This window comes from Equus przewalskii, chromosome 4 (genome assembly GCF_037783145.1).
Source record: "Equus przewalskii isolate Varuska chromosome 4, EquPr2, whole genome shotgun sequence".
Lineage (NCBI taxonomy): Eukaryota > Metazoa > Chordata > Mammalia > Perissodactyla > Equidae > Equus > Equus przewalskii.
Window position 1 is genome coordinate 106,429,968 of NC_091834.1, and position 26,630 is coordinate 106,456,597.

Sequence of the window (26,630 nt, forward strand, 5' to 3'; positions counted from 1 at the left end):
AGCTTCTTTAGATCTGCTAAATTGGTTACTTCTAAAATTTTCTCAGGTCTACTAAACTCCAAGATTTTATTGTGGTTTTCTCCTCTCAGATTCTCATTCTTTTAGGTTTATGCTTCTCTGAACCTCAGTGTTCTCATCTGTGAAATGAGGTCTATCTATTAGGATGCTTCTTAATGAATCAGAAAACTCAACTTGAAGTAGCTTAAAAAAATAAGGAAATAATTTCATGTAAATTGGAAGTTTACACACAGAGCGGGCTTCCAAGTGGGTTTTCTAGCAGCTCAATAGTGACATCCAGGGACCAAATCCTGCCATCCACTAGTTGGCTTATTATGAAGACTGGTGCTCTTTCCCCTTTCATGTAATATTATAATTTCTGCTTCTTTTATTTTGCTATTTCTTCTTTTCCCAACTGGTGGGATTTCTGTTTATTCTTTTTCCCCATGTTAATCTGGCACTTTAGTGGTTACTTTCTCATCCTCAACACTCAGATGAGACATATTTTCTTCTACTTAACACAGTCATGACCCCACAGGGATGCCTTACTGGGTAACTTACCCCACACGTGGGTGAAGTTTTCACACACTTATCTATCCATTCTCTCACTGCTTTCCAGCCACCCCTCCTAAAGCCTAGATTTTGCTGAGATTCTTTTAAAAATATTTAGTTGGGGATTATTACTAAATATTTCTGTCAGTATGAGAGCTGCCATATCCTTAATGACTAGAACAGTACCTAGCACAAATTGAATACTCAGTATACAGATATAAGGTGAATGAATGATACATGACATATTTGGATATACATGAGTTTTTCATTGCAATCATCCCCCACTTTTAGACTAAAGATATTATTCAATAACGCTTATTCAAATAGCAGGTTACAAACAGAAAGTTTGATGTTGCCCTCTCTCTCCTTTGTAAGTAATCTTTCTATGCGAAAGCTTGTACGGTTTTTATTATTATTATCATTATTCTTCAAATTCAAGAATCTTATAGGATAAATCTGGATCTTTTTAATTTCCTGTTTAATAATCTTGCCTAGGACTCTGTGACCTTTTAATCCTCACTCAAGTCTATCTTCAGCTCATTGACATTCTCTTCTATTATTTATTTACTTACTTTTTTCCTACTTCTTTTTCTCCTTTTAGATGCCTATTATTTAGATTAGGTCTCTCAGCACTGTAGTCCACATCTATTATTTCACTAGTGATTTCCTTCTCTTCGTACTTTTTGTCTGTGACATGAAACAGTTCTCAAACTTGATTCTACCAGATGATTAATTCAATTTTCAGAAGGACTGTATTACTTTCCTATTGCTGCTATAACAAATTACCATAAACTTCATGGCTTAAAGCAATACAAACTTGTTATATTACAGTCGTGGAGGTCAGAAGTCTAAAATCAAGGTGCCAACAGGACTGTGTTCTTTCTGGAGACTCAGGAGAATCCATTTCCTTGTCTTATCCAGCTTCTAGAGGCTGGCTGCATTCCTTGGCTCACGGTCCCCTCCTCAGGTCACTCCACCCTCTGCTTCCATTGCCACATCTCCTTCTCTGACCCTCCTGCCTCAACTTGCACATGTAACAATGCTGTGATGACAGGGGGCCCACCAGCTCATCCAGGCTAATCTCAAGACCCTTCACTTAATCACATGCAAAGTCCTTTTGGCCATGTAAGGGGACAGAATTACCACCTCTGGGGACCAGGACTTGGATACCTTTGTGGGACCACTATTCTGTCCACCACAAGGACTATCTCATCTTTTGTCTACAGAATTTTTCATTTTTTCCCCACATTCTAGGCAGTCTTTTCTCTGCTCTAACTGTATCTCCTTGAGCGCCTATACTACTTTCAGGGGCTAAGTACAAATTCTGATTTGTCTCTCCCATTAATAGTTAACTTCAGTGAGAATCACTTGTTCTAAATATTCATCTTAGCCTTCATCACTCAGCCTTAAGTGAGCGGTCATTTTTCCTTACCTGCTGCTATTGTTCCCTTCATACCTAATCAGATCAGACAGTCTCTCAAACAGTGACAAACCACGGGGAGGGCCCCCGTCCCCACCTCCCTCTTCCCCTCCCCCCGAGCTGAAGGGACTGAGTCAGAAACACCGACTCGACTGGCAACTGGCGAGGAAGAAGGCTCAGTGCTCTGGAGTCACTCCTCTCGCATAGGGAGAGAGACTGAATGAGGGACTCAGGTCAGCAATGCGAGGTGGCAGGCTGCAAACGCAGTAAAGGAATTCAGAGGCCTCTTCTAAGCCCTCTTGGGGAATCACAAAAGTCCCGTCTCAGCCCAGGTTTCCAGGAAAGGTAAGTACGGCCCCCTCTGCATCTCCCTTCTCCCTTCTGTCCATCGCTGAAGAAAGAAATCCAATAGCCCTTCTTGCGGAGGAGCTGAGGTCTTGAGTGCACTGAACTGTTATACTGTATTTCTAGAGCTCATGAATTTAATCGTTTTACTTGTCAATATATAATTTATGAGAGAATGGGGGTAAGGACAGTACAGAGATACTCAGATACTGTGACCCAAAACTACTAAACTTTGACTGCAAATTTAGTTTAGAGTTTCTGGGAGCCAAAGCAAAAAGGGAAAAAAGTTACAGAATTAATGGATATAAGAAGGAGATTTACAGTAAGATGGCATAGCATTATATGATTTTCAAGTGTCTTAGAATATAATAGTCTTAGAGATAAGTACATTTTACTTTTTAACCCATTTCTTTATAAATTATATAGCATGTATCTATAGTTAATGTTCATTTAAACTCTATATCTGATTAATTACAAATACAATTCCAGATTACATTTCATTCCCTATACTCGCAAAGAAGTACTATTCCAGTAACCAGTTGAGAGCTAGAAAAAATAATCTGATGAGTATTCAGAATTTTCAAAGGGAATGGGTACCAAAATAGACAGTATTCCTGCGCCAATTTAAAATTAAGTGAAAAGACATAAATGCCTACTTTGTGGGTATGATGTCTACAAAGCTCAATACAAATGTCTAGACCAACCGATGTATTATTTTTCAAAGGAAAATAACTAAAGTGATATTTCTGAAATGCTGTGTTTTTATTTCGGAGTGACACAATGCTAGGCACAAAATAGGCAGTTAATAAATTCTGGCTGATATGCATACAAAAATCAAGAATACATTCTTATTGTCCTCAAAAAAATGTTTTCATTAAATGACTAGATTCATCTGGAATAATACAATTTTCAAAGACATTACCATCCTTTACTGTATATATCATTACCTAAGTGAGAAAAGTAAGCTTTTTGGGGCAGAATATTCCATTATAAATGACCAGAAGGAAATGAAGGCTATCGTAAGGGATCATGACACACTGCAAACAAATACTGGACTATTACACAAATTTAAGTTGCACCAACAAAATCATCAAAATATCCTGAAGAACTATTTTAGAATTACTTTATTTCAAAATGAATCTAAAATGTTCAATGTCAGCACTGTCTAGTCAACAAGCCAAACTGGTAGAGACAAAACCTGTTTGGACTAGTCATGAAAAATAAAAAGGGATTCTCCAAGAAAACCACAAAGCAGCTCATTTAAGGTCAATTTAACGGTATTATTCTGTTTTTCTTCCAGCCTCGACATAAGATTTCACTACCTCAAAGGAAATTGTAAGAGTATCTATATGCATTCCCCCTAGGTGATTGGCAGTTCAACACCAATTAGTTCAAAATTACACTGTTACTAGCATGCAATAAAAACAACACCTTTCATCTTTCTTACATAGGTAAGAATACCTTCAGAGCCAATAACTTTGATCAAATAAGTATTTTTGATCCTGCCCCACCCGTCTCTTTGGATTCAGGAAAACTAATAGCTGAAGGCAACTTTTCCCAGCTTTATTCTTAAGCTGAAAAACTAGTGTGGTATTGAAAATATTTTGCTTCCAAGATAACAGAATTTCCCAAAGTCCAGCATTTCTTCAATAACTAAGCTGTCCTTATACCTTTTCTTAATACATAAGACAGCCTTAACTGACATTCATATGTTAAAAGGCAGATATTTTTAATTTAAAATACATAATGTTATGTTTTTTAAAAAACACATAAATCTCCAAGTTGGTATATAAACAATTCAAATAATGTGAAGCAATAAAACAACCTCCCTAAACAATTCAGTACCCTAAACACTCAACGTCCTAAACTCAGTCTCATAATGAATACTATTTGTAAGTAGACACCTCTAGTATAAACAGATTATTTTTTCATTTACCTTTTTACTTTAGCATATAACCCAAAAAAAGTTGATTGGAAAATCTCTCATCTAAGGTAAGTTTAAAATTTTGATTATATTTAGTACTTTAAATTGACCAAAGTGATCTCTATCACCAGAATGTGAAGTCACTTAAGTACTTTCAATTATTTCTAATCACTAAGGCAAACAATTTTGTTGTTAAAGCCCAAGAATCCTAATGATTCATAGAGTGAACAGTCTCCTGCCCTAAGCAAACACTGCACACCACAGAGCCATGCTGATTAGGCAGACCCCAGAAAGCTTGGAAAACTGAAGTCTGGCCATTCACATCTCTAAAGCATCTATTTCAGCACAAACACTATTACTATCTACAGAGGAGACAGACAATCCACACAACTCAAAAACTCTATTTCTACTTCTATTCCATTTGCAATGCTAATATTTATTAAAATAATAGTTTCTATTTACTTCTGACATATCCACAAAAATATGGCTAAGTATGGAACAAGTAATATGAGACTTTCAATATCCAACACAATTTTGAAAATGCAACTATACTTTCATTATAAATGACCACAAGCAAGATAAAAAATATTAAGCAATCAGCTTTAGGAACATTATATAAAGTTATGTACAATTAAAGTAATGGTTTAGCTTTTTTTCTACTTTAGATATAAGTGATTGGTAGATCTTAAACTAGGTAAGATGTTAAGATTATTTTTAAACTTCATATTTATATGCGCTACTATCAGGAATACCATCATCCAAATAGGTTGTGATTGAAGAAGTAGGTTGTGTATATTAAATTCATCTTCTGCTAACAAATTTGGATCATTTATAATATAGAGGAGCATCTCTCTCTAAATTTCAGATAATATATGATAACCTGACTCTTAAAATTACTCTGTAGTTTTTTATTCTAAAGTATTCCTCATCTACTGATATTATGCAACAGCTTACATCTCTTCAGTCACCTCATTTCATCCTGCAACAAATAGTTAGTGTGGGCCATATTTTATTGTCATGAAAGTGATTATACGGCCTAAGAAGCTGAATAAATTGTAACAAAGTGTCTCTCACTGTTTCAGACCCTTGGACCCAAAAGTTGATATCTTATTAGAAAGAAACCATTAGTATTACCAGTAAAATTCATATTCTTTTCCATTATCTCATGAAGTCAAGATATCACTGAATACTTTCTTCTATCATAGTCTTGCCAAAAAAGGGGTCAGTCAGTGTCAACAATTTTTGCTAGGTATGTTCTTGATGAAAGCTGACATTTGATCACCTTCAGTCTATCTAACTAAGCCCAAACATTTCTCAAAGTGGCCCAGAGTCTGACAAATTTGAGATATACTCACTTCAGTGATATAACCAACAGTAAATAGTATTCTTAGAATAACCATTGCTAGACTATAGCAGAGTACCTAGAGAAAGTCAAGATGAAAGTAATGTGGAGGACATAAGATAAAATCTGATGTAAGCTTCCTTATATCATGAAGAGTGTTACATGAAAGACATCAGATTAAGTGATGACCAACGTAGCAAATCGTCTTGCCAATGATGATGGGCAATGCCTCTGATAGGATGCTACTATTCTAAAGCAAGCATCAATACCACCCGAGACTTTGACATCATCATAAAATTGCCTGGCAAACTCAACTTAGTTATAAATAGCAAGATTCAAGGACTAATGGTGACAAAATGTTTCTAACAGGTCACTAGGTTCCATGAAAAGGTAGGGTGTATTGTTTTCTTCAATCTTTTATTTTTCAGAATACAAAGGTATTGAAATCTGACATTCAGCAAAAATGAAACAAGTACATCTCCTGTGCTGTTAAGAATAAAGAATTAATACAAGCTTCAATAGAAAATGCTTTAAAAAAAGATTAGAATCACGCAGGAAAGTAATTGCTACTAAAAGTGATATACTTTTTATCATGAAGATGAAAACAGTACCTAACAAAATTGAATTGAATCATTAAGTTCAAAGGCTACAATATTTTTAAATAACTTACAGTAAAAGAACTGTGAAAGTTTTGAACTTAAACAACAAAAAGTAATTCCTATTCATTATGGTACTTCTAAAGTTTCCCAGTACACCCGTAGGCTATACACACACGAAAGCTAATTATTTCAATTAATGCTGGTGCATTACTTAGACATTTAAACATGCTAATGATACATGTATCCTCTTAATCCTGGGAAGGAATTACAAAAGATTTTCTACCACAATAAATGCAATGGGACTTTCTGTTGGGCTATTCTTCAGGGGTCGTGGCGTAGAAATGGATCTTGACTGCCCTTATTTCGCGGCTGAACAGGGAAAAACTGCCTTACTTCTGCTTCTTCACTAACACCCCAGGGTGCACGGTCCTCCAGCTCCCCAACCTTGGCTTGTCTTCAGAGGTCTCTGGTACAAGCCTTCCTAAATGCTCTCTCCATTTGATTCTGTCTTTTATCCTATCACCAAATTTTACTTCCTCTTCCTTCTTTAACTCTACAGTAAAATGACAACTCTCCATCATGCATGTTTTTCACCTATTCATTTATGCACGCAACAAACATTTACTACCAACACACTATATCTCTGGTGATATCACAGGATCAGGGGTCCAGAAAGGAAGAAAAAGAACAAAACTCCCTGTCTGTGTGGAGCAACCACTCCAGCTCGGAAAGGCAGGCAATACGTAAAAAGTAACATGTCAGAGTGGAAAGTGGTACAGGAAAACATAAAGCAGAAAAGGAGAACAGAAGTGCCAGGGTGGAGGCAGGGCTTGGCAATGTTAAATCACATCCACAAGGCTCCCAGTGTAGGAAGCCCACCCAGAAGTGGACCTTAAGTAAAGACCTGAAAGACAGCAGGCAGAGGGAACCAGTGCTTACAGATGCCCTGAGGCAGGAAGGCCAGTGTGAGGGGAAGGACAGTAAGGAGACTGCAGGAGAGGAAGTTAGAGGGGTGCATGGGGGGGATGCGGAACCAGTGGAAGGACTTCAGCTTTTGTTGGGATTGAAACAGGACACCACTGGAGGACTCTGAGCAAACAAGCGAGAACGTCTGACTTACACTTTCAAGCACTCTCTCTGACTCACTAGGCCAAAGATAGATGCATGAAGGCCAATTAGGAAACTACTGCAAAATTCTAACCACGAGGTGACTGTCACTCGAACACGGTGGAGACAGGCCAAGTGGTGAGGCGTGGTCAGACTCTGGAGATACTTTGAAGCTAGAGCCGAGAGCTTTGCTGAAGGACTCCATAGGGGAATTAAGACAAAGAGACTTCAAGGAATTGGCCTGAGCACCTGGAAGAATGGATCTGCCACCTACAGAAATGGGTTGACCCTAAAAGACACAGAATTGAGGACTAAGTCTTTAGTGATTTTGGACAAGATATGTTCAAGTGGAAATGTCTACTAGACAACTGGATCTACACAGCTGGAGGCTAGAGGAGAGGTCAGCAGTATATACTTGGTATTTAAAGCCATGAGACCAGATGAGATAACCAAAGGAGGGCAGGTGAACAGAAAAGAGAAGAGTTTAAGGACTGAGACATGGGGCATTCCAGGGTGAAGAGGTTATGGATACAGAAAAACCAGCAAAGTAGACTGAGAAGCAGCTCATTAAGTAAAAAGACAAGGAAAGTGTAGTGAACTAAAAACCAAGTGGAACAGAAAACAGTTCAAGGAAGAAGGAGGGTAAGATGAGGACTATGAAGTCACTGGCCAACTTGACAATAGCATTTCAGTAGAGTAATGGAGGCAAGAATGAGTTCAAAATCAAATGTGAAGCACAGAAATGAAACTGTTCAGTATACAACCCTTGTGAGTTCTGCTATGAAGACAAGCAAAGCAATGAGGTAGTGAGCTAGAGGGCATAGGAAATCAAGACAGACTGATTTATTTTTCTTCTTCCCTTCTTTTCTTCCGTCCTTCCTTTCTTTTCTTTTCTTTTTTTTTTTTTTTTTTGAGGAAGATTAGCCCTGAGCTAACTGCTGCCAATCCTCCTCTTTTCCCTAAGGAAGACGGGCCCTGAGCTAACATCCATGCCCATCTTCCTCTACTTTATATGTGGGATGCCTACCACAGCATGGCGTGCCAAGTGGTGCCATGTCCGCACCCGGGATGTGAACCGACAAACCCTGGGCCGCCGAAGCAGAACGTGCACACTTAACCGCTGCGCCACCAGGCTGGCCCTCTTCCTTTCATTCTATTGAAAAGAAACTACAGCATATCTCTATGCTGATGGAAGTGATCCAGTTGGGGAAAAACTGATTATGTAACACAGACAGCATAACGGCTAGAGTTTTGTCTCTGAATCTGTGAGAAGGGATAGCACCCGGTGCATTAGGCAAGGGCTGACCTTAGCCAGAAGCATAGACAATTCAGCTAGAGCATTAGGAGAAAAGGCAGTGTGCAGGGGGAATTTTAGGTAGGTGAACCATTATAAAGGAAAAAGCTGTGAAATTTTTTGTCATGATTGCTTCTATTTTCTCAAGAAAACAGGAAGCAAGCTTATCAGCTAAGGGTGACAGAGAAGATATAAAGCAGTCATCTAGGAGGATGTAAAGCAAATTTAAGATCTCGGTCACACATTTAAAGAAAGGCCAGGCAGTTATGGTCAGTCAGCTGAACAGATGTGAGTGCAGAGTGAAGAGCTGGCCATACGCAAGGCTGGAGTTTGGCATAAGTACAGTAAAGGGAGAGAGGGAAAGGGAATTCTAAGTGCACATGAAGGACTGGTTATAACGACGACCGAGGATTTATACTGTGTGAGAAAGTGAAGGGGTGAAGAAAACGAGCGGGGAGGGGTGACAAAAAGTTATGAGGATAAGTAAATAGGACGTGAAGTCTCAATACTAAAGAATTGTACAAAATGGAGCACTAGAGGAAGTGAGCTGGAAAATAAGAGCTGGAGAGCGGGGTGATTGATCTTGAGATTATGCAAGAACTTGAGCTACTGCTCAGGACCAGGCCTGGGTTAGAATCCCTCTGAGGGAGCGCTGAGGGAGATGATCGGAAGACCGAGGTCAGGGAACTTCCCAGGGGGCTAGAAGGGTCATCCACATGGACACTGAAATCACCAAGAATTATGACAGGTGTCATAGCAGAGAGAATGATCATGAACAGGGAGCTAAAATCCTCAAGGATGGAGCAGGAATAACCTGGGAGGGTGAAGAGTGACTGCAAAAGGAAAAAGGAAGAAGTAATCAGTTCACAGTCTAATGACACGAGATTCAAAGTGTTGAAAGCAGCAATAGAGAACACGAGGACACTACCCAAACTCCAGGAGTGGTAAAATGAGAGATGTGGGAAAGAACAGAGCTGCCACCTGAGAGAGTTCCAGGAGAAGCAATGTGTGCTACGGGAACCACGTTTCTTCGAGCCAGAGTCAAGGTTGAGGATCTAAGGGTTTGGTAGCTAGGTTAACTCTCAGTTCCAAATGGTACAAGCAGAAAGTTTCAGGAGTTAGGGACAGTGAGAAATTAGGTCAGAAATGGGAAGCACAGAGACCTGAGGGACAGCAACTCTGAGATGCCAAGGACCTAGATATGCTGGGCTCCCTGTGCTGACTATCAGAAAAGGGGGAAAGGGCAAAATGCATGGATCACTGCTGACCGCCTTGAGGCAGACCGCAGGGTGAGGCTGCATGCTGGGGGACCAGGAGGAGCGGGAGTCTTGCCAGGATCGTGGTGATTTCTGGAGACATCTCTTTTCTCCTGCCCTGATGATGTGGACATCAGGGAGGAGCCATCTTAACCAGATGGTACAGAACTCTGGGGCTCCCTCCTGCTCCAGGAACACAAAGAACGCCTCTCCCTCAAGTTCTTTTTTGAAGTGTTTCAGCACTGGATAAAATCTTTATAGATTCTTACCCTTTTCTGTCTCTTCTTCAGTCAATTAGTCTATGATCTGGAGACTCAGAGTCTAAATTCATCTACAAAAACGTCTAGTGCTTAGACAAAGATATGTAGGAAACAACAGGGAGGAGAAACAGTGGAGGAGACTGTAACAGGGCGGCTTCTTTAGGACACGGATTCACATTCGTGCTGCACAGGTTAGCTTTATTTTATTAACATATCTTATGAAGCAATCACAATATCAACAAGAAGCAAACCTCTAGCACCATCAAGTGTCAAACAGGAACAACGGAGAAGTCCCAGGCAGGCACTCCATCATAAAGCTACACACTGACATTTTAAAACTGGGACTGAAAATGCAACTCCAGTAATATAGTAACCACCACAAGTCACATTATCTTTCAGAAAAAAAATAGTGTTATTCCTACAGTAAAGCACTTCTTTTTTTTATTTTTTTTTTTAAAGATTTTATTTTTTCCTTTTTCTCCCCAAAGCCCTCCGGTACATAGTTGTGTATTCTTCGTTGTGGGTCCTTCTAGTTGTGGCATGTGGGACGCTGCCTCAGCGTGGTTTGATGAGCAGTGCCATGTCCGCGCCCAGGATTCGAACTAACGAAACACTGGGCCGCCTGCAGCGGAGCGCGCGAACTTAACCACTCGGCCACGGGGCCAGCCCCAACAGTAAAGCACTTCTCAACAGTAACTATCATGTTTTTTCAGATAGCTGTAAAGCTGGGCTCAGAGCAAACCATGTAGAAATCCCAAAGACTCCTGTGCGGCGTGTCACATCTCCACACAGACCAAGACAGTACACTCAATGTGCCATTAGCAAAATATCACCACAAATTCTGGGGTATTTTTTTAAAAATCTTTTATTCTCATCATTCTGCAAATCTTTTCAACAGCCCAAAGTAAAAAAAAGTAAAAACTTCACTTTTTAAAAATAATTTAAAATAGGGGCCAGCCCAGTGGCACAGTGGTTAAGTTCATGTGCTTAGCTTTGGCAACCAGTGTTTGTGGGTTCAGATCCTGGGTGTGGACCTACACACCACACATCAAGCCAGGCTGTGGCGGCATTCCACATACAAAATAGAGGAAGACAGGCACAGATGTTAGCTCAGCGACAATCTTCCTCAAGCAAAAATAATAATTATAATAATAATTTAAAAAATATAAAGTAACCGTTATAACAAAATACATTTGACACAATATTAGATTAAATAAGATCCATGGAGATGATTTCTACTACTAACCTCCTAGGATCTACACTTTCTCAAAAATAGCAAATCATAAAATACTATTTTGTTCCATCTTAGTTTGTTCCTCTGCACATGATACACTCTGCAGAAGCTCACAATTTTTGCTCTATATTACTCAAAATGTCCATTTTGCCATAGAATGATTTATGTTACAAGCCTATTACTTTTCACTAGAAATAGTCCACAGTGTTAACCAGCAGCAAACAGCAAAACTAGAGCAATCATCTCAGCATATCATTAAACAGCCTCACGGAAAGATTTTAACAACAACCTACCGACAGAGCAGTCAGAAGTGGTGCACGGCCTACCAAATTCGTAGAAAATAAAATTACACTTACCATTAGCTATCATATCATCCTTAATCCTTAATCTCCAAACTATAACACTTCTGTGCTAGTTGGGGTGTTTTGTTTATTTTGGCTTGGCTTCAGTTTATAATACTTTAGCCTTCTGGCAAGTATTTCCTTTTCAATTTCTTTAGAGATGAACCAATTTTGATCTGAGGAGCCAAAAGATCTAGAGAGATTCTAGAGGGACTTTTTTTTCCTAGTGTGGAAGAGCAAAGTGAGAAAAGGCTCTATTTTTTATTTTGTTTTGATTAGACTTAATCCAAATTCTTTAATTCAGGAGCACTATATTTCATCCTTCCTGGATCCTAGCCTCCTGATCTGTAAGCTAGAAACAGCATACACCTCAGGTGGACACAGAATCCTAAACCGCAGGTGGCAGCTTGACGTCTGTTCTTTATAATCCAGGGATGTTTATTACACAACAGCACGATTATCTAAATGAGACAAATTTATTATAATATTGACTACTTCGATGAACTGTTATAAAGCTGAGAGTACTGATTAAAGACAATTCCGGAATTAACAGGCCTAAATGTTAAAATAGTTTTAATGAAGTTAGGGGAATAAAAAGTACATGTAGTTCTAGTCTAAAAATTATCAATATACCAAAGTATACAACATTACTGACGAGAATTCTCTAGAATAGATACAATCTGAAATTCCTGGATGTAAGAACAAAGCTCTCAATGTTATCAACACTTTTAGGTTGATGATTTAAATTTGCTATTTGTAATTTAAGAAAGTAGGTATATTTCTTCCTATTTCTCAGTATTTTATACTTCAAGTAACCTATTTTATACCTACTCTTGAATCATGATTCTGAAATACAGTGAACTATTAATAATCTGATCTTGGTGGTGAGTTTTCAACATTAAAAAAATATATACTTGGGCTGGCCCCGTGGCCGAGTGGTTAAGTTCGCGCGCTCCGCTGCAGGCGGCCCAGTGTTTCGTCGGTTCGAATCCTGGGTGCAGACATGGCACTGCTCATCAAACCACGCTGAGGCAGCGTCCCACATGCCACAACTAGAAGGACCCACAACAAAGAATATACAACTATGTACCAGGGGGCTTTGGAAAGAAAAAGGAAAAATAAAATCTTTAAAAAAAAATAAAAAATAAAAAAATAAAAAAATACATACTTTGCAAGAGAAAAGAGTGTAGGGTGAAATCACTTAAGTAAAATCAAAAGAAAATTTACTCAAACTATGTCATTTCTCTATTAAACTATGTCATTACTCTTGTCTTCATTGGTTCTTCATTTGAAGCCACAAATGATTAGTAATTAAAAATTAAATTTTAAAATCTCTGACATGCTTACTCGGTTACCAGCTGATAATGAACACCATTCCCAAATAACAACAGAGTTCCTAAGTACAACGTATTTACAGAGTCAAACTGGGCACCTTAGTATCCAAGAAACACACTATGTTTTTTCCGTTTAATTAAAGATTTCCAGAGGCGAGAACTGCAGGAGGGATATCACAGTTGCTAAGACAGCACGCGAATCTGCAAAACCTCAGCGCTGTAAGTCCCAGTGCTTAAACACAGCAGGACTTGTGAGCGGGGGGACACTTCAGTGGCCAGTGTCTCAGAACTGAATTGACCTTGCTAGATTACAGCTAATTCCAGTCGGTAAAACACGGCAACTTTCCCAAAATGCCGCTAGTCTTCAGCAAACCATTCCTCACCTAGGAAGTTCACACGGCTCTGAAGTCTTGACCTCATGCAACAGCACAAGGTACTCAGAGGCTTGTATTTTTCCTCCTCAATTGTCTGTCTTTTTTGAATTGAATATTTTTTATTCTGGCCTAAACATGTTAATGTATACACACCATTTAGTCGTCTCTGAAGCGCTTCTTCCTCCAAGGTAATAATATAAATTTGTTCATCCAGGTCTTCAAGAATCTAAAAGATCAAATAATTGAATAACACAAGATTACAAAACTAGTGCTTATGAGAATAATTAGGCTCTTTGGCCTATAATTTAGATAATCATTCAAATTACTAGGAATCTAAAATAAAAATGCTCAACCTATTCTATTTAGTAATTAAGTAAAAAAAATTTTTTTTATTTTCTTGAGATTATGATAGTTTACAACCTTGTGAAATTTCAGTTGTACATTATTGTCTGTCAGTCGTGTTGTAGGAGCACCCCTTCACCCTTTGTGCCCGCCTCCCACCCCCCCCTTTCCCAGGTAAACACTAATCTGTTCTCTTTGTCTACATGTTTAACTTCCACATGTGAGTGGCGTCATACAGAGATTGTCTTTCTCTATCTGGCTCATTTCACTTAACATAATACCCTCAAGGTCCATGCACATTGTTGTGAATGGGACGATTTTATTCTTTTTTTACGGCTGAGTAGCATTCCATTGTATATATATACCACATCTTCTTTATCCAATCATGTGTTGATGGGCACTTAGGTTGCTTCCACATCTTGGCTACTGCAAATAATGCTGCAATGAACAGAGGGGTGCATGGGACTTTTGGAATTGCTGATTTCAAGTTCTTTGGATAGATACCCAGTAGTGGGATGGCTGGGTCATATGGTATTTCTATTTTTAATTTTTAAGTAAAAATATTTTAATACATAACTAAATCCATCAAAAGCTGATTATCACAAAACTGACATTTAAATTGGATATTTTTTAAATTTAAAGAATTAAAGAACTCTGCAGCTCTCTCAATGCCAAACAAATATATGAATTCTAAACACCCAAAAAGCTAAATACCGTAATATCTCTTTATGCCCAAGCCAGTATTTTAGCACTGGAAGGAATACATCACCCAGCCCAACATTGGTTTCTCATCTATATTTACCTACAAAATGTTTAAAACAAGAAATCCATAAACTACATCACTACCGTGCAATACTTTCCATTTACATCATCTTTGTATACTAAAAATTTTCCACAAATACTGAACGCTGGTATTATCAAAATCATCCTATATGGGGCTGGCCCAGTGGCGCAGCAGTTAAGTGCGCATGTTGCGTTTTGGCAGCCTGGGGTTTGCCGATTCAGATCCCAGGTGCAGAAACGGCACTGCTCATCAAGCCATGCTGTGGCAGGCATCCCGCATATAAAACAGAGGAAGATGGGCACTGATGTTAGCTCAAGGCCAGTCTTCCTCAGCAAAAAGAGGAGGATTGGCAGCAGTTAGCTCAGGGCTGATCTTCTTCTTCAAAAAAATCATCCTATGGACAGAACCCTAGAGAAATTGTATGCTTACACATACACACTCACTACCACCCACATAACACTAACAACAACCAACCAAAAAACCACTAATCAATAACCAATTATAAGGGATATTATCTGCACTGTCTTCAAAACTGAAAAAACCTAAAATTTGTTTAATTCTAGTTTTATTAACATAGCTATCCTTCTTGAAATGATCCCAAGTATCTTCTTAGCTTTGGGAAAAATCTGAAAGAAGCCCAGAGCTGATATCAATGGTCTGTATCATTCAAACCAAACTACTTATTCCCAGCAAAACAATCATGATGAGTTGATGGGCAAAATAAAATGATGGGAACTCTATGTATGTATATCCTTTCAGCTCCCTGATGAGGTATTTTTAGAAAAAGGAGTCTCAAATCATGCAATCCCTACCAGGTATCAAATCTGCAGAATTTATACAAAATTTACTTAAAGTAATCCAATAATTCCCAGCATTTCAACAAATATTGATAAACTCCTATGGCCTAAGCACTGATAACAAAATAAAATAATAAAATAAGAACAAATAATAATAAGCAAATACATAATTACAAAAGACGAACATCCTGTGAGCAAGGGAGGGACAGGAAGAAAGGGGCAGGGGAGACCTACTTCAGCAAAGCCCCAGCGAGGGCCTCTCTGAGCAGACAACACCTGAGCCCCGAGTGGGAAGAACAGTCACGTTGAAAGCAGTGCACTGGAGGCAGTGAACTCAGGGCTGAGTAACCCACGACTGACTCCGGCATGAAGGCAGAAACCTCATCTTTGTGGGCCATGATATGAAGTTTCTTTTGCAATCACTTTCTACTGTTTGGATCCAATTGACAATGTTGACATTTCCTAAGGTCTAACACACACCAAAGGGTCTCCTCTTACTGTGCAGGCAGTTCAAGAAGGCCTCACTGCCAGAGGTCTGCCTGGGTGTGAGTGAGGGCCAATGGGCGGCTCACAGGTATTTGTGTTGAGTGCATCATCCCTGTGATGCTCTTATGAACCCTATGGAAAACACACTATTATCAGCCCCATCCCGGAATATGCCAAGAAACAAAGGATTGGCAAAGAAAAGCTATCTACCTTCAAAGCCTATGCTCGTAACTACTCTGGGCTGATGGAGACCTAAATATGGGTCTGACATATTGACATAGTCCTTGACCTCAAACAGCTTATATTCTAGTGTCCAGGAGAGATAAGATGAATTCAAAAAAATAATTATAGGATTAAAATAAATGTCATAACTGAAGCGAAAATAAAATGTTACGTTAGTTCAGATGAAAGATTCCCAGCTTCTAGCTGGGGAGGAAAAAAGTTTTCGCAAGTGTTCGTGTGGTTTTTTCGGTTTGTTTTGTTTTGTTTTTTGGTGAGGAAGATTGGCCCTGAGCTAACATCCATGGCCAATCTTACTCTTTTGTTTGAGGAAGACTGTCCCTGAGCTAAAATCCATGTCAATCTTCCTCTATTTTTTGCACATGGGATGTCACCACAGCATGGCAATGGACATTAGCTCAGGGCGAATTTTCCTCACCAAATAGTAAATAAATAATAAATAAAAAGAAAATATGAAGAGATTGTAACTTATAAAGAAAAACTTTCAAAATTAAGCAAGCATTTACTAAAAGAATATCTAGTATACTATTTCCTCAGTTTTTTCCCTTCATCAATCACCCTGATAAGGAAGAAAAACATATAACCATAATTATTTAATAAGGACTACTAGAGAAATACAAACAAAGGGGAACATGAAAAATGCAGAGGAAGGAGCTTAATTATTTTAGCTTAAAGAAGGAGATATGGTTCAAAGATAGGCAGTGAATGTAGCTGCTATGAGAGCTGGGCCTTCGGGAGGCTGTCAAGTGGCTGAGCAGTTAAGAAGCACTGGCGGGAGAAAGCTCCAGACACGCCTGAGTAAGAGAAAGCAAACAGCCTGTTCCAAGCACAGCAAGGCAGCTGGTGAGTCCAGAATTAAGAGTCAAGGTGGGGGGAGGCCGGAGACACGTGGGGACAGCACAGGGAGGAAGCTGGCGGTAAATTCAGTGTGGGAGGGTTGTGAAAGGCCCTGTCACATGAGAGTAGTTTAAATTTCAGTTGGTAGGCAATGAGGATCCATGAAAATCATTTAAGTGGCAAATTACCTAGAAGTAGCTAAAAATTATTTTCATATTATTAAATATTTGACAATATAGCTTGAAGCCAAGAAACTTCGGAACAAATCATTAGCATTACTACCAAATGAAAATCATTTTTAAACGAATATATAGTATAGTATTTCTGAGATTAAAGAGAAAAGTATAATTCAATTAATCAAGATATAACATACAAATTCTCAGAAACATAACTGCTTTGTAAATCAAAGAATATATGTGATAAATTTTGACACATAATAGAGCTACTATTTGATATAAGATAATGGACACCTAAAATACCTGTAAACATTTGTAAATTTTGTCTTAAAATTTGCTAGATGAATTTTTACCTGAGTGCCTACAGTTAGTATTTTAAAAGCAAAAACAAATTTGGGTTCCAAAGGTGAAAAAGATTAAACTAAAAACAACAATTTGGGGCATAAACCCACAAAAATATTCTTATGTTTCTGAATGCTGGTTCGAAACCTAACAGATGTTCTAATGTAAACACATTTATGATTTACAATGACATACTTACTGCTGGCTTCACCAACAACTGGCCCATTACTGTGAACATGCGGGAGAGGCCAACTGGGGTGCACACTGCAGAGCGAGAAGACACCGACAGACAGAAAGCTCACGTCAGAGTCAGACAGATAACTGCCAGTCCAAAAAACAGAGCAAACTCAAAGATCATTGTTTTAAGAAAATTCTTGTCTCAAACTCAGCCTCTCTCGTTTTGTCAGAGGGCTCTTCCTCGTCATCAATAAGGCAGCTAGAGAGGACAGCATGCAGAGGATGGGCCCTCCTGTGTTTAATGAAAGATATATGAAAACTAGAGAAGGCTTAGGATGTGCAAGACTCTAGCAGTTGAATATTAAGTATTTTCACCTAAATGAAATTAAATAAAACCACTAAAAAACTTTAAATTTCAAGTACTAATGGAATTGAGAACCAGACAAGAATATCTAACAGTGACAACTACAATCTTAAAACCTTTTAACTATATTTACCTGTTTATAACATCCCTGAGATATATTGTGATGTCTCAAGTAAAACTAAACAAATTTTCAAATAAAGACCACAAATTCACCATACAGAATTCCATCATTATTATTCAAAAGTAGAATCTAGCGTTGTGATGATGGGGGGTGGGGTGTGCGCGCACACGCACCTCTCTCTCCCTGCCCCCAACCCTGTGGAAGAGGCTATCCTTAGAGAGCAATACAGTGTACTATTATTTCAAGGTTTCTGTTTATCAAAATTTCTCTTGAACATAAAAAAAAAGTTAAGGGTCAACTTTAAAAAAATCTCCGAGCTTAAGGAATCTCATCAGGAAACTTTCCCATAATTTTCTAGAACACAGAATGACTCTACTCCACCATCAATATTAAGTCAGAAAAATACTTACAGAGAAGTAACAAACATCCCATCAATGATATGCAGGAATATAAATAGGGTAGGTAGAACTCCCAGAGGTCTATAAAAAAATGTAAATATATTTTGGTAAATACAAAATAGTGTACATTAAGACACAGGCTGACTATAAATGAATGTATAATAAACATGATATTGCCTATTTGAGTCTACTAAACCATGTAATTTCTAAATTGTACAATAAAAAGATGTAAAATAGAACAGGAAATAACTCTTCTGGCAAAACCTGTTCAGAGGGAGAAAAAAAGCCTCCATGGAATTTCAGAACAGAAACCAATTAATCAAAAAAAATAAAATAAAACAAAACTGAAAAGCTGCCTGCTAGTTCTGCATACAGGACACACACGAACACTCTTCATAAACATGTCTAAAGACTTCTTAATTCTATAAATTAACAACAAGGGTTAACTATACAAAGAATTATTAAAATCTCTTAAAAAGTGAATGTGTAGCTATATCCCACACTACAGCCACCATCAGAGGAACTGGCCTACACAAGTCATCCGTACCATACAAGGATTCCATGCTGGCAGCGTCATTGTCAATGAGCGCCGAGGCGACCCACACTATCCCAAGAATAAGTAATGCGAGGAGAATAAGCATCACCAGAGTTTCTAAAATTCGGGCTCGGATTCCCTGAAAAACATAATAGAGATATAATTTCAATATTTTATTTCATCTCATGAACAATTAGGTTTCTATCTATGTGAAAGCATAAAAATTCTTCAGAAAGCGAGGAAATTAATATTTATTAGCAGGACAAAAAACACTAAATGCTTATAGTTTGTAATGTTTAGACTGACTCTTCAAAATTAGGTAAAATACCATTAAGCTTTGAAGAAAGTACCAAAAAATTCATAAAAACACTTTGCAGAACCACTTTAAACAATTAATTACTTTCCTAACACTTTCCACCAAGAAAGAAGAGTAACGAATTTTTCTCTGTGATTCTAAAGCAGGGATGAAAGGCTGACGAAGGCACACGCCCGTCAACGGACAGCCAGCCTGGCGCAGCCGCATGCACCCATCCACCAGAGAGCATAGGAGTTCTCGCAGCCCCACAGCCTGCAGAGCCCTCTGCCGCGCAGCCGGAGAACTCCTCACGGTCGCCCCGCACCAGAAACTGAGCAGATGGATAGGGTTTCTATCAACTATCCATCATTCCTTTCTTCACATTACACGGAAGTGTCACTAATCCACGAGGCTGCAATATAATAAAGAATCATTATGCACAATTTTCTTATAAATATAAAAAGAATTCTGACCTCAGGGCTGAACTAGAGGCCAGACTTTTAAACTTGAAACCTATTGGACATGGCAAAAAAACAAAAATAACTTTATTATATTCTTAAAAAGCCACCAAATGACTGAATCTGTACCTGACCTTAAAGATTCATAATGATATTTTATCATTATGCACTCATCTACAACATCTAACACAACAAAGTATAAAAATATCCACGTTTCTCAACAAATCATGCAATCTTTCCTTCCACATTAAAAATAGTTTAAAGATACAAGTTATAAAAACACACACTTCTTTCCATTTTGCCCTAAATATCATTTTCTGGTTTCTGAATTAAAGGAAAAGGTTGCACTTGAATCACAGCACCCCAGGTTCTCAAATTCAAGAGATAAAAGGGCATGTCCTAAACCAGGGAGGGGTGAGTATTGCCAGCCCTAAACAAGGACTCAGAGTTGAAGCGGCCTTTTCTATTAGTCTAGTCTCCCCATGGGGCTGCCCTTGGCAGGTCAAAATCCATGCTCAGATGTGAGAGTCAGCGCCCTTACGTGTTCACGGCTCAGGAGGCCAGTGAACCAGAGTGAATGAGACTTGCATTTGATTGAACACACGAGATCCAACAGCAGTTATTACTCAAGTGAGATGAAACATGAACAGTCACAAAACACACTATTAAAAACATACTCCCATTTTACTGAGAGTCTCTGAATCTTCATTGCACAACTTTCAAACAATTTAGGCACCAAAAGATGCCCACCACCTTCTAATGGGGATTTTTTTTTCTTTCTTTCTCTCATTCTAAGCAATAATCTTTTTTTTCTAAGCAAGAACCTTTTTACCGCACATCAAATATTATGTGGAAAGCCTATAAAGAAAACAAATAAAAAGGGTAAGTGCTCTGGTGTATGTGTGTTATACCCTCTCAGCTTTGTCCTTGCCTGACTCTGACAGGAGCCCAAATCCTGCCTGCCCCAACCAGCCCCAAGGATACTGGGGCTCCAAAACATATAGCACATGTGTCATAAGGGTTATGCTATATGAGCTAAACAGTATAACAGTGCCATAATGCGCAAGCTAGACAGCAGTGCTCCTTGGAACTATTTGAGACCCGCTGTCCAAAAAAAGGTGTTGAAACAGTATGTGTTATAATTATTATCTTAAACAATTATAATAACGTAACAATAAGTGTGTTAGGATAATAATAAATGTTTGGGAATCAATCACCATAAGATTTACATACTTCCTCTGACATTTTGGTGAGAAATATTTCTTAGCAGTTAAACTTGTTTTTCTTCAAATACATCTCTCTGTGTTGGGAGACAACGCTCCATAGGTCTCTCCCATTTCTGCGCCTCTCACAAGCAGAGACAGGGACGGTCCTTGTTCTGGACTGTCTTCTCAAGGACATTTGTAGAGCAAACAGCCTTGGAAGATAGAGACAGTGCCTCTCTGAAGCAGAAGCAGATCTGCTTCCTGTCTAGTATAAGAAGGTAATGTCCCCTTACAGAGCAAAGGGCAGACAGGTTCACCTGCAGCCCATTATAAATAATGTGGGTTCCCTATGCTCAGGGTGCCTCAGCTGTAGACACGAGCCCACTGTGGGGGCAGCCTCCACCTAGGCCGCATGGCCCCATGGGGCTGGGAATCCTGGGGAACTGACAGGAACAGGAAACTCATGCGCTTGCTGTGCTGTGAGTAGTGAGGTCCTTTGTCTCTAACCCAGGAGTCTCATGTCTACAACCAACATCCACGAATCTGGCAGACTAACCCATCAGCTTGGAAGTACCATAAAACCTCAGACTCTCCACAGTTCTGGACAGCTTTGGGTGACAGGGTGAGAAGCCAATATGGGTTTCTGGAGAAGAAAAAACAAGGGCCCACACAGGCTGGGTTAAGAAGAAGAACGAGCTTTCTGAGGAAACTCCTGGAATCTAACAGTGAACGCTCTCACCCAAGCGGTAGGCAGATGGGAGAAGTAAGGGGCTCCAACCACCTGACCAGCAGACCATGCCTGGGAGCTGAGCTGTGAAGGGGAGCGCAGCTTGGTTACAGTGCCCTCCCCTCTGAGCAGAAGCAGGAAGGGATGTTTTCGTGATAGTGTAACAGCAAGCCCTGCAAGGCCAGCGAAAAGGTACCGTCCTATCTCCAGGATTATGGTTACAAGGAACTAGTTTTCTTATATACTTTGTGCTTTTCTATATTTTCACATTTTCTAGAATGCATGAGTATAACTTAAGTAAGATGAGAACTAATGTTGTTTTTAATTTTCAACTTTTTTCCTAAAAGAATTAACTTCCAAGAGATTGGCACCCACAAGAATAACTTTTTAAAAATATCCAAGTTCAGTTTCTGAGACAGACAGTATAGTGAGCCAGTTAAGAGCCCCAACTTTAGCAGCAGACTGCTCGGGTTCAATTTCTGGTTCCATCACTGACCAACTGTATAACACTGGGCAAATTACTAAACCTCGCTGTGCCTCAGGTCCTCCTTTGTGAAATGGGTTTATTAACAACACCCCTACCTCATGGGGTCGTTGTAAGGATCAAATGAGTTAACATACATAACATGCTTAGCACAATGTCTGGTGCCTAGTAAGCACAATATATGGATTAACTGTAATGATTCAAATTATTCTTTTATCTTTGAAATCTCCAAGGCTTAGGAGTTAACATATCATTTGAGTTTCTGAATTAAATTTATACCACCCTCTAATGCCAGCTTATCACTCTCTTCCCATCTTTGTGAACTACCATCTACAGACCTATAAGAAACAATCTCATCTTTTCTTGATGATATGATCACCTGGTTCACAAGTACTTCTTATCACATCCCCTGCCATCATAAGCAACATTCAAGCTCATAATTAACTTAACCTCCATTCTACTGTAGCCACCCACGCACGCACTACTCCAATCCCATCATCTCTCAGGCCCATCTCTAAGATCTTAAACTTTGAAAACTGCTTGCTCAGTCCACAGCTTCCTGTTTTCTCTGATACTCACTCCTCTAACCTAGCTCCATGTCCTCATCGTTATACTCTTCACTCTCTTGATCCTCCCTTCCCCTCCAATCAGTCTTATTTTTACTTGCCTAAACCCTATGGTGAATTAGTATACTTTAATGATAATCCATTATTAATAACATCCTAGTATTCCTGGTCCCCTTGACTACCACCAGACCAGCTTAATTCCACTGGTGGCTCACTCCTCCAATTCTCAGCTCTGTTAAAGAAATTTACAAAATCATGAGAAATTTTTGCTACTACATTCCAAAGTGGGCCTTCAATGTTACATGGCAATCCTTGTATCTCTAGCTGACTAACAATTCCCTGAATGATTTTTAAAATGTTTTCCATTCTTTGATCCTAATCTCATCCCCTCCTTTCTTACAACTACAGTGGATCTCACTTCTCCCTTAGTAGGACATAGCTGGCAGCCTGCATGTCCTCTCCGCTTCCTTCTCCTACCCTTTGGTTTCTGTCTCCATTCTTATCTCTTTTATTCTATAAAGGAAAATATCTCAGGTCCCTTTACTCCCATGGCTCAATTTTAGATGTTCATCCTTTCACATGCTGTATCAGTGCTTCTTAAACTTTAGCATGCATGAGAATTACCAAGGGGCTTGCCAATTGCTTTAGCCAATTCCTGGGGCCTGAGTTCCAGCCCCAAGTGGCAGCTCCATCAATTCTGATGTAGATGGTTCACCAGACAGATTGCTCTGTTCTTCCCCTAGGTAATCTTGCCTCTTCATGTGGCCAAAGACTCTGAAATTTATATCTTTATTCCAAATCTTACCGCTGAGGCCCAGTGCATACATCTCAACTGCCACCTCCCCTTAGATATCTCACAGGAACCTTAAATTTAATTCTGAAGTCAAACTCATCCTTCTACCCGCTAAACCTGCTCCTCCTTCAGTGTCACATACCTCAATAAATGGCACCATTATTGTTTTTGCCAGACACTTTATAAATATCCTCATCACCTGCTTTCCTGTTGCACCCCGTCCCCCCATCACACACCCCCCCCCCACCACCCCTAGACCCTGGTCCAGTCAACCAACAAGCACTTCTGATTCTACTGTCATTACAACTCAAATTCACCCACTTCTCTTCCTCCTGCCATCACATCCATCTTGCCTAAACAACTCCCTAGCCTCCTAGCTGGTAGTCCTGCACCCACACTCTTGTCTCTCTCTGACCTGTTGCCTACATCACAGTGGGAATGTGATCTTTTCAAAACACAAATCTGATCATGTCACTCTTAGTCATAACTTGCTAACAGAGGTCTGAAACTGGCAAACAGATGCTTTAATGCAACAACAAATAATAAAAGATGAATCTCATTAGCATCCTTCTCTAACCAACTGAGATGCTACACAAGTCTCTCTTTAAAGCTGGGCCTTGCTCTTTCTTCTGCTGTTTAGATAGTGAACAAAATAATTACAGATGAAAGGAAAATTATTTACGACTTAATAGCATACCACAGCACTGTCCAATAGAACTTTCTGTGATGATGGAAATGTTCTATTCTGTACCATCCAATGCAATAGCAACCAGCCATACGTGTTTGTTCAACACTTAGAATGTGGCTACTGTGACTGAAGAACAAATTTTTGGTTTTATTGACTTTTAAATTTATATAGCCACACATGGTTAGTGGTTACCGTATCGGTCAGAGAAGACTATAAATAGCCTGCTTCTAACAAAATATGATAGAAATATTCTCTGTAGTTTCAAGTACTTTCTGGACACTTTTCTAAATTTAACCTTGATATAAAATTCTTTCAAAAACAGCTTGGCTAAAGTAACCTCCTCATTTAACATGCTATACCCCTAACTTAGTGTTTTAAGTAGCATTTATGGCAAAAAAGATGAAATTTGACACTAAATTTGAAAACTACCCCCTTCTGTTTACATTAAGAAAAAGTACATTCTCTCATTAAGAAAAATAGGTAGTATTTAAAATGTAACCTAAGTATCACCCTGTCTGAAAGTCATGCTAGGGTTAAATATCCACATACTTATCCAAATATACTTACAAACTAAGTCCTAAAAACACATCTCTTATGTGCCAAAATAATTACATGTGAACAGTCTTTCTAAAAAGAAACAAGCTATATAATTTCAAAAGGATGCTTTTTCTATTACTGATATAAGAATAATATCAAGAAGAAATATGTAAAATGTATATTCACATGCTTAAGCAAATAAGAAACATTTAACAAAAAAACTGTCAAATCATATAAACTTCAAAAATTTATTTCAAATTGACTGATATTTCTTTTGAAAGTAAATAATTCATGAAAATAAATTTGCTCACTCTCAGCTCTCAATCTAAATTAAAAAGAGTAAATCAGCAATATTACAACAGAAAAGGCTGCCAGAGAGCAAGCCATCAAAATTACTGAATATGGTTATGCCTGTTTATGAAATACTGAAGGTAAGTGGATACACTAAGAAATAACTGTTATTCTTACTTAATCCACTAGGAGGCTAGGGCAATTACGTTTTCCTTTTGTTAACGTTACTCTCTTTCAGCCCAACTTGAAATCAACTGCGTCACATTTATGAGCCCTAGTGAAAACAATAGAAAAACTTACCAAATTTGTTCATTAAATGCAATATGGCAAATTTCTTTTTACTCTCAACAACTTTAAGATAGAGAGAAGAGACGTGATGGGACTATAAACAATCAGACTTCATTTGTTAATTCAGCATCGACTGGCTCTTATAAGCACCAAAAATATATAAACTATTATCACTACCTTTCTTGAGATCATAAAAATATTACAAAGCCTACAGAGTACAGGCTCTGTGGCATGTAATGCGTGAGGTTTTTAAACTTTTGTATGAGATTCTGTTTGCAAAGTAATAAAAAGCATTATGAGAGCTTTTATCACTACCATTAATCACCAGCAGGACAGCATATAAGCAAAAAAATACGCCTACTGCTCATTTTTCCATTAAGAGTCAGAATGGGAGCTAAGAAGCCCCAAGGGGGAAGGCTCCTATCAACTCCATTCTTGCATACGCTGAGCTAAAAGATGCGCCAGATGTCAGAATAACTTACTGAAATACCCTGCAAACAACAAAGTGGGAAAAACACGGTCAGAGCGAAAGAAGGTTCCCATTGTTCATCTTAAAAAGTAAAAAAAGTCTCCTGAATAGAATCACGGAACTATAAGAACATCTGCTTATCATCAACAGTTGTACTTCCTTCAGATAATTTTGAATGCTTATGCTATGTCATATATTACTAGGATTTCAGAAACTTTACAGTATTTTTATCCCCATTATGAATACTTATCCTAACCCCTCCCCCAAAAACATAAATCTAATTTACTTTAAGGAAACTTCACCCCTTTTATTAAAATTATAGTGCAATAACCACTTAGTATATTAGTAAAAAACACCAGCGAAACAAAGCATTTTCTTTCTACCAATGAAACACCTTACTGTTTTTAAGAAAAGTAAGCTATATAATTAATTACACTAGTTTCATATCAGTAGTATTATGGAAATTACAACTATCTCAACATCATAGCAGTTTGAATTGGATTAAATAAGCTAGTAAAGACTAAACACATGTAGACTCAGACTTCTTTTTAGATTTAAATAAGTACTAAATGATGAGTAAAATCTAAAACACTAAAATAGTTATAATTGCTTTTTGAAATTTTTGTGCTAGTCAATGAGACATTTAATTGCTCTGTACTGAATATCAATGAAGTGAAAATTACAATGTACTTACAAAAGCTCTAACAATAAGCTGATATGTTTCTATGGTGATGAACATTTAAACAAGATTTTGCCTGGACATCTTGACCTCTTGGAAGGTATGTAAACACCACTTTATATACTACGTCTCCACCCATCAGGAAAGCCTGGGAAAATTTTCTACATTCAAG

At 38.5% G+C, this 26,630-nt stretch overlaps 1 protein-coding gene and 1 long non-coding RNA gene across 10 annotated transcripts in view; one reads left to right on the plus strand and one right to left on the minus strand.

The window, feature by feature from the left end:
* The window catches only part of LMBR1 (limb development membrane protein 1), a 156,916-nt gene that overhangs the window by 40,210 nt on the left and 90,076 nt on the right, over window positions 1–26,630 (minus strand). For all 9 annotated transcript variants that reach the window (XM_070618065.1, XM_070618064.1, XM_070618070.1 and 6 more), the window contains 4 exons: window positions 18,991–19,117; window positions 18,456–18,524; window positions 17,583–17,647; window positions 13,533–13,605 (listed from right to left, as the gene is read on the minus strand). In XM_070618065.1, the coding sequence (XP_070474166.1) occupies window positions 13,533–13,605; window positions 17,583–17,647; window positions 18,456–18,524; window positions 18,991–19,117 (334 nt within the window). The remainder of the gene's footprint in view (window positions 1–13,532; window positions 13,606–17,582; window positions 17,648–18,455; window positions 18,525–18,990; window positions 19,118–26,630) is intronic.
* On the plus strand, window positions 1,594–19,736 carry LOC139083092 (uncharacterized). Its single transcript, XR_011539656.1, has 2 exons — window positions 1,594–2,314; window positions 19,438–19,736. It is a non-coding gene; the product is annotated as an uncharacterized lncRNA (long non-coding RNA).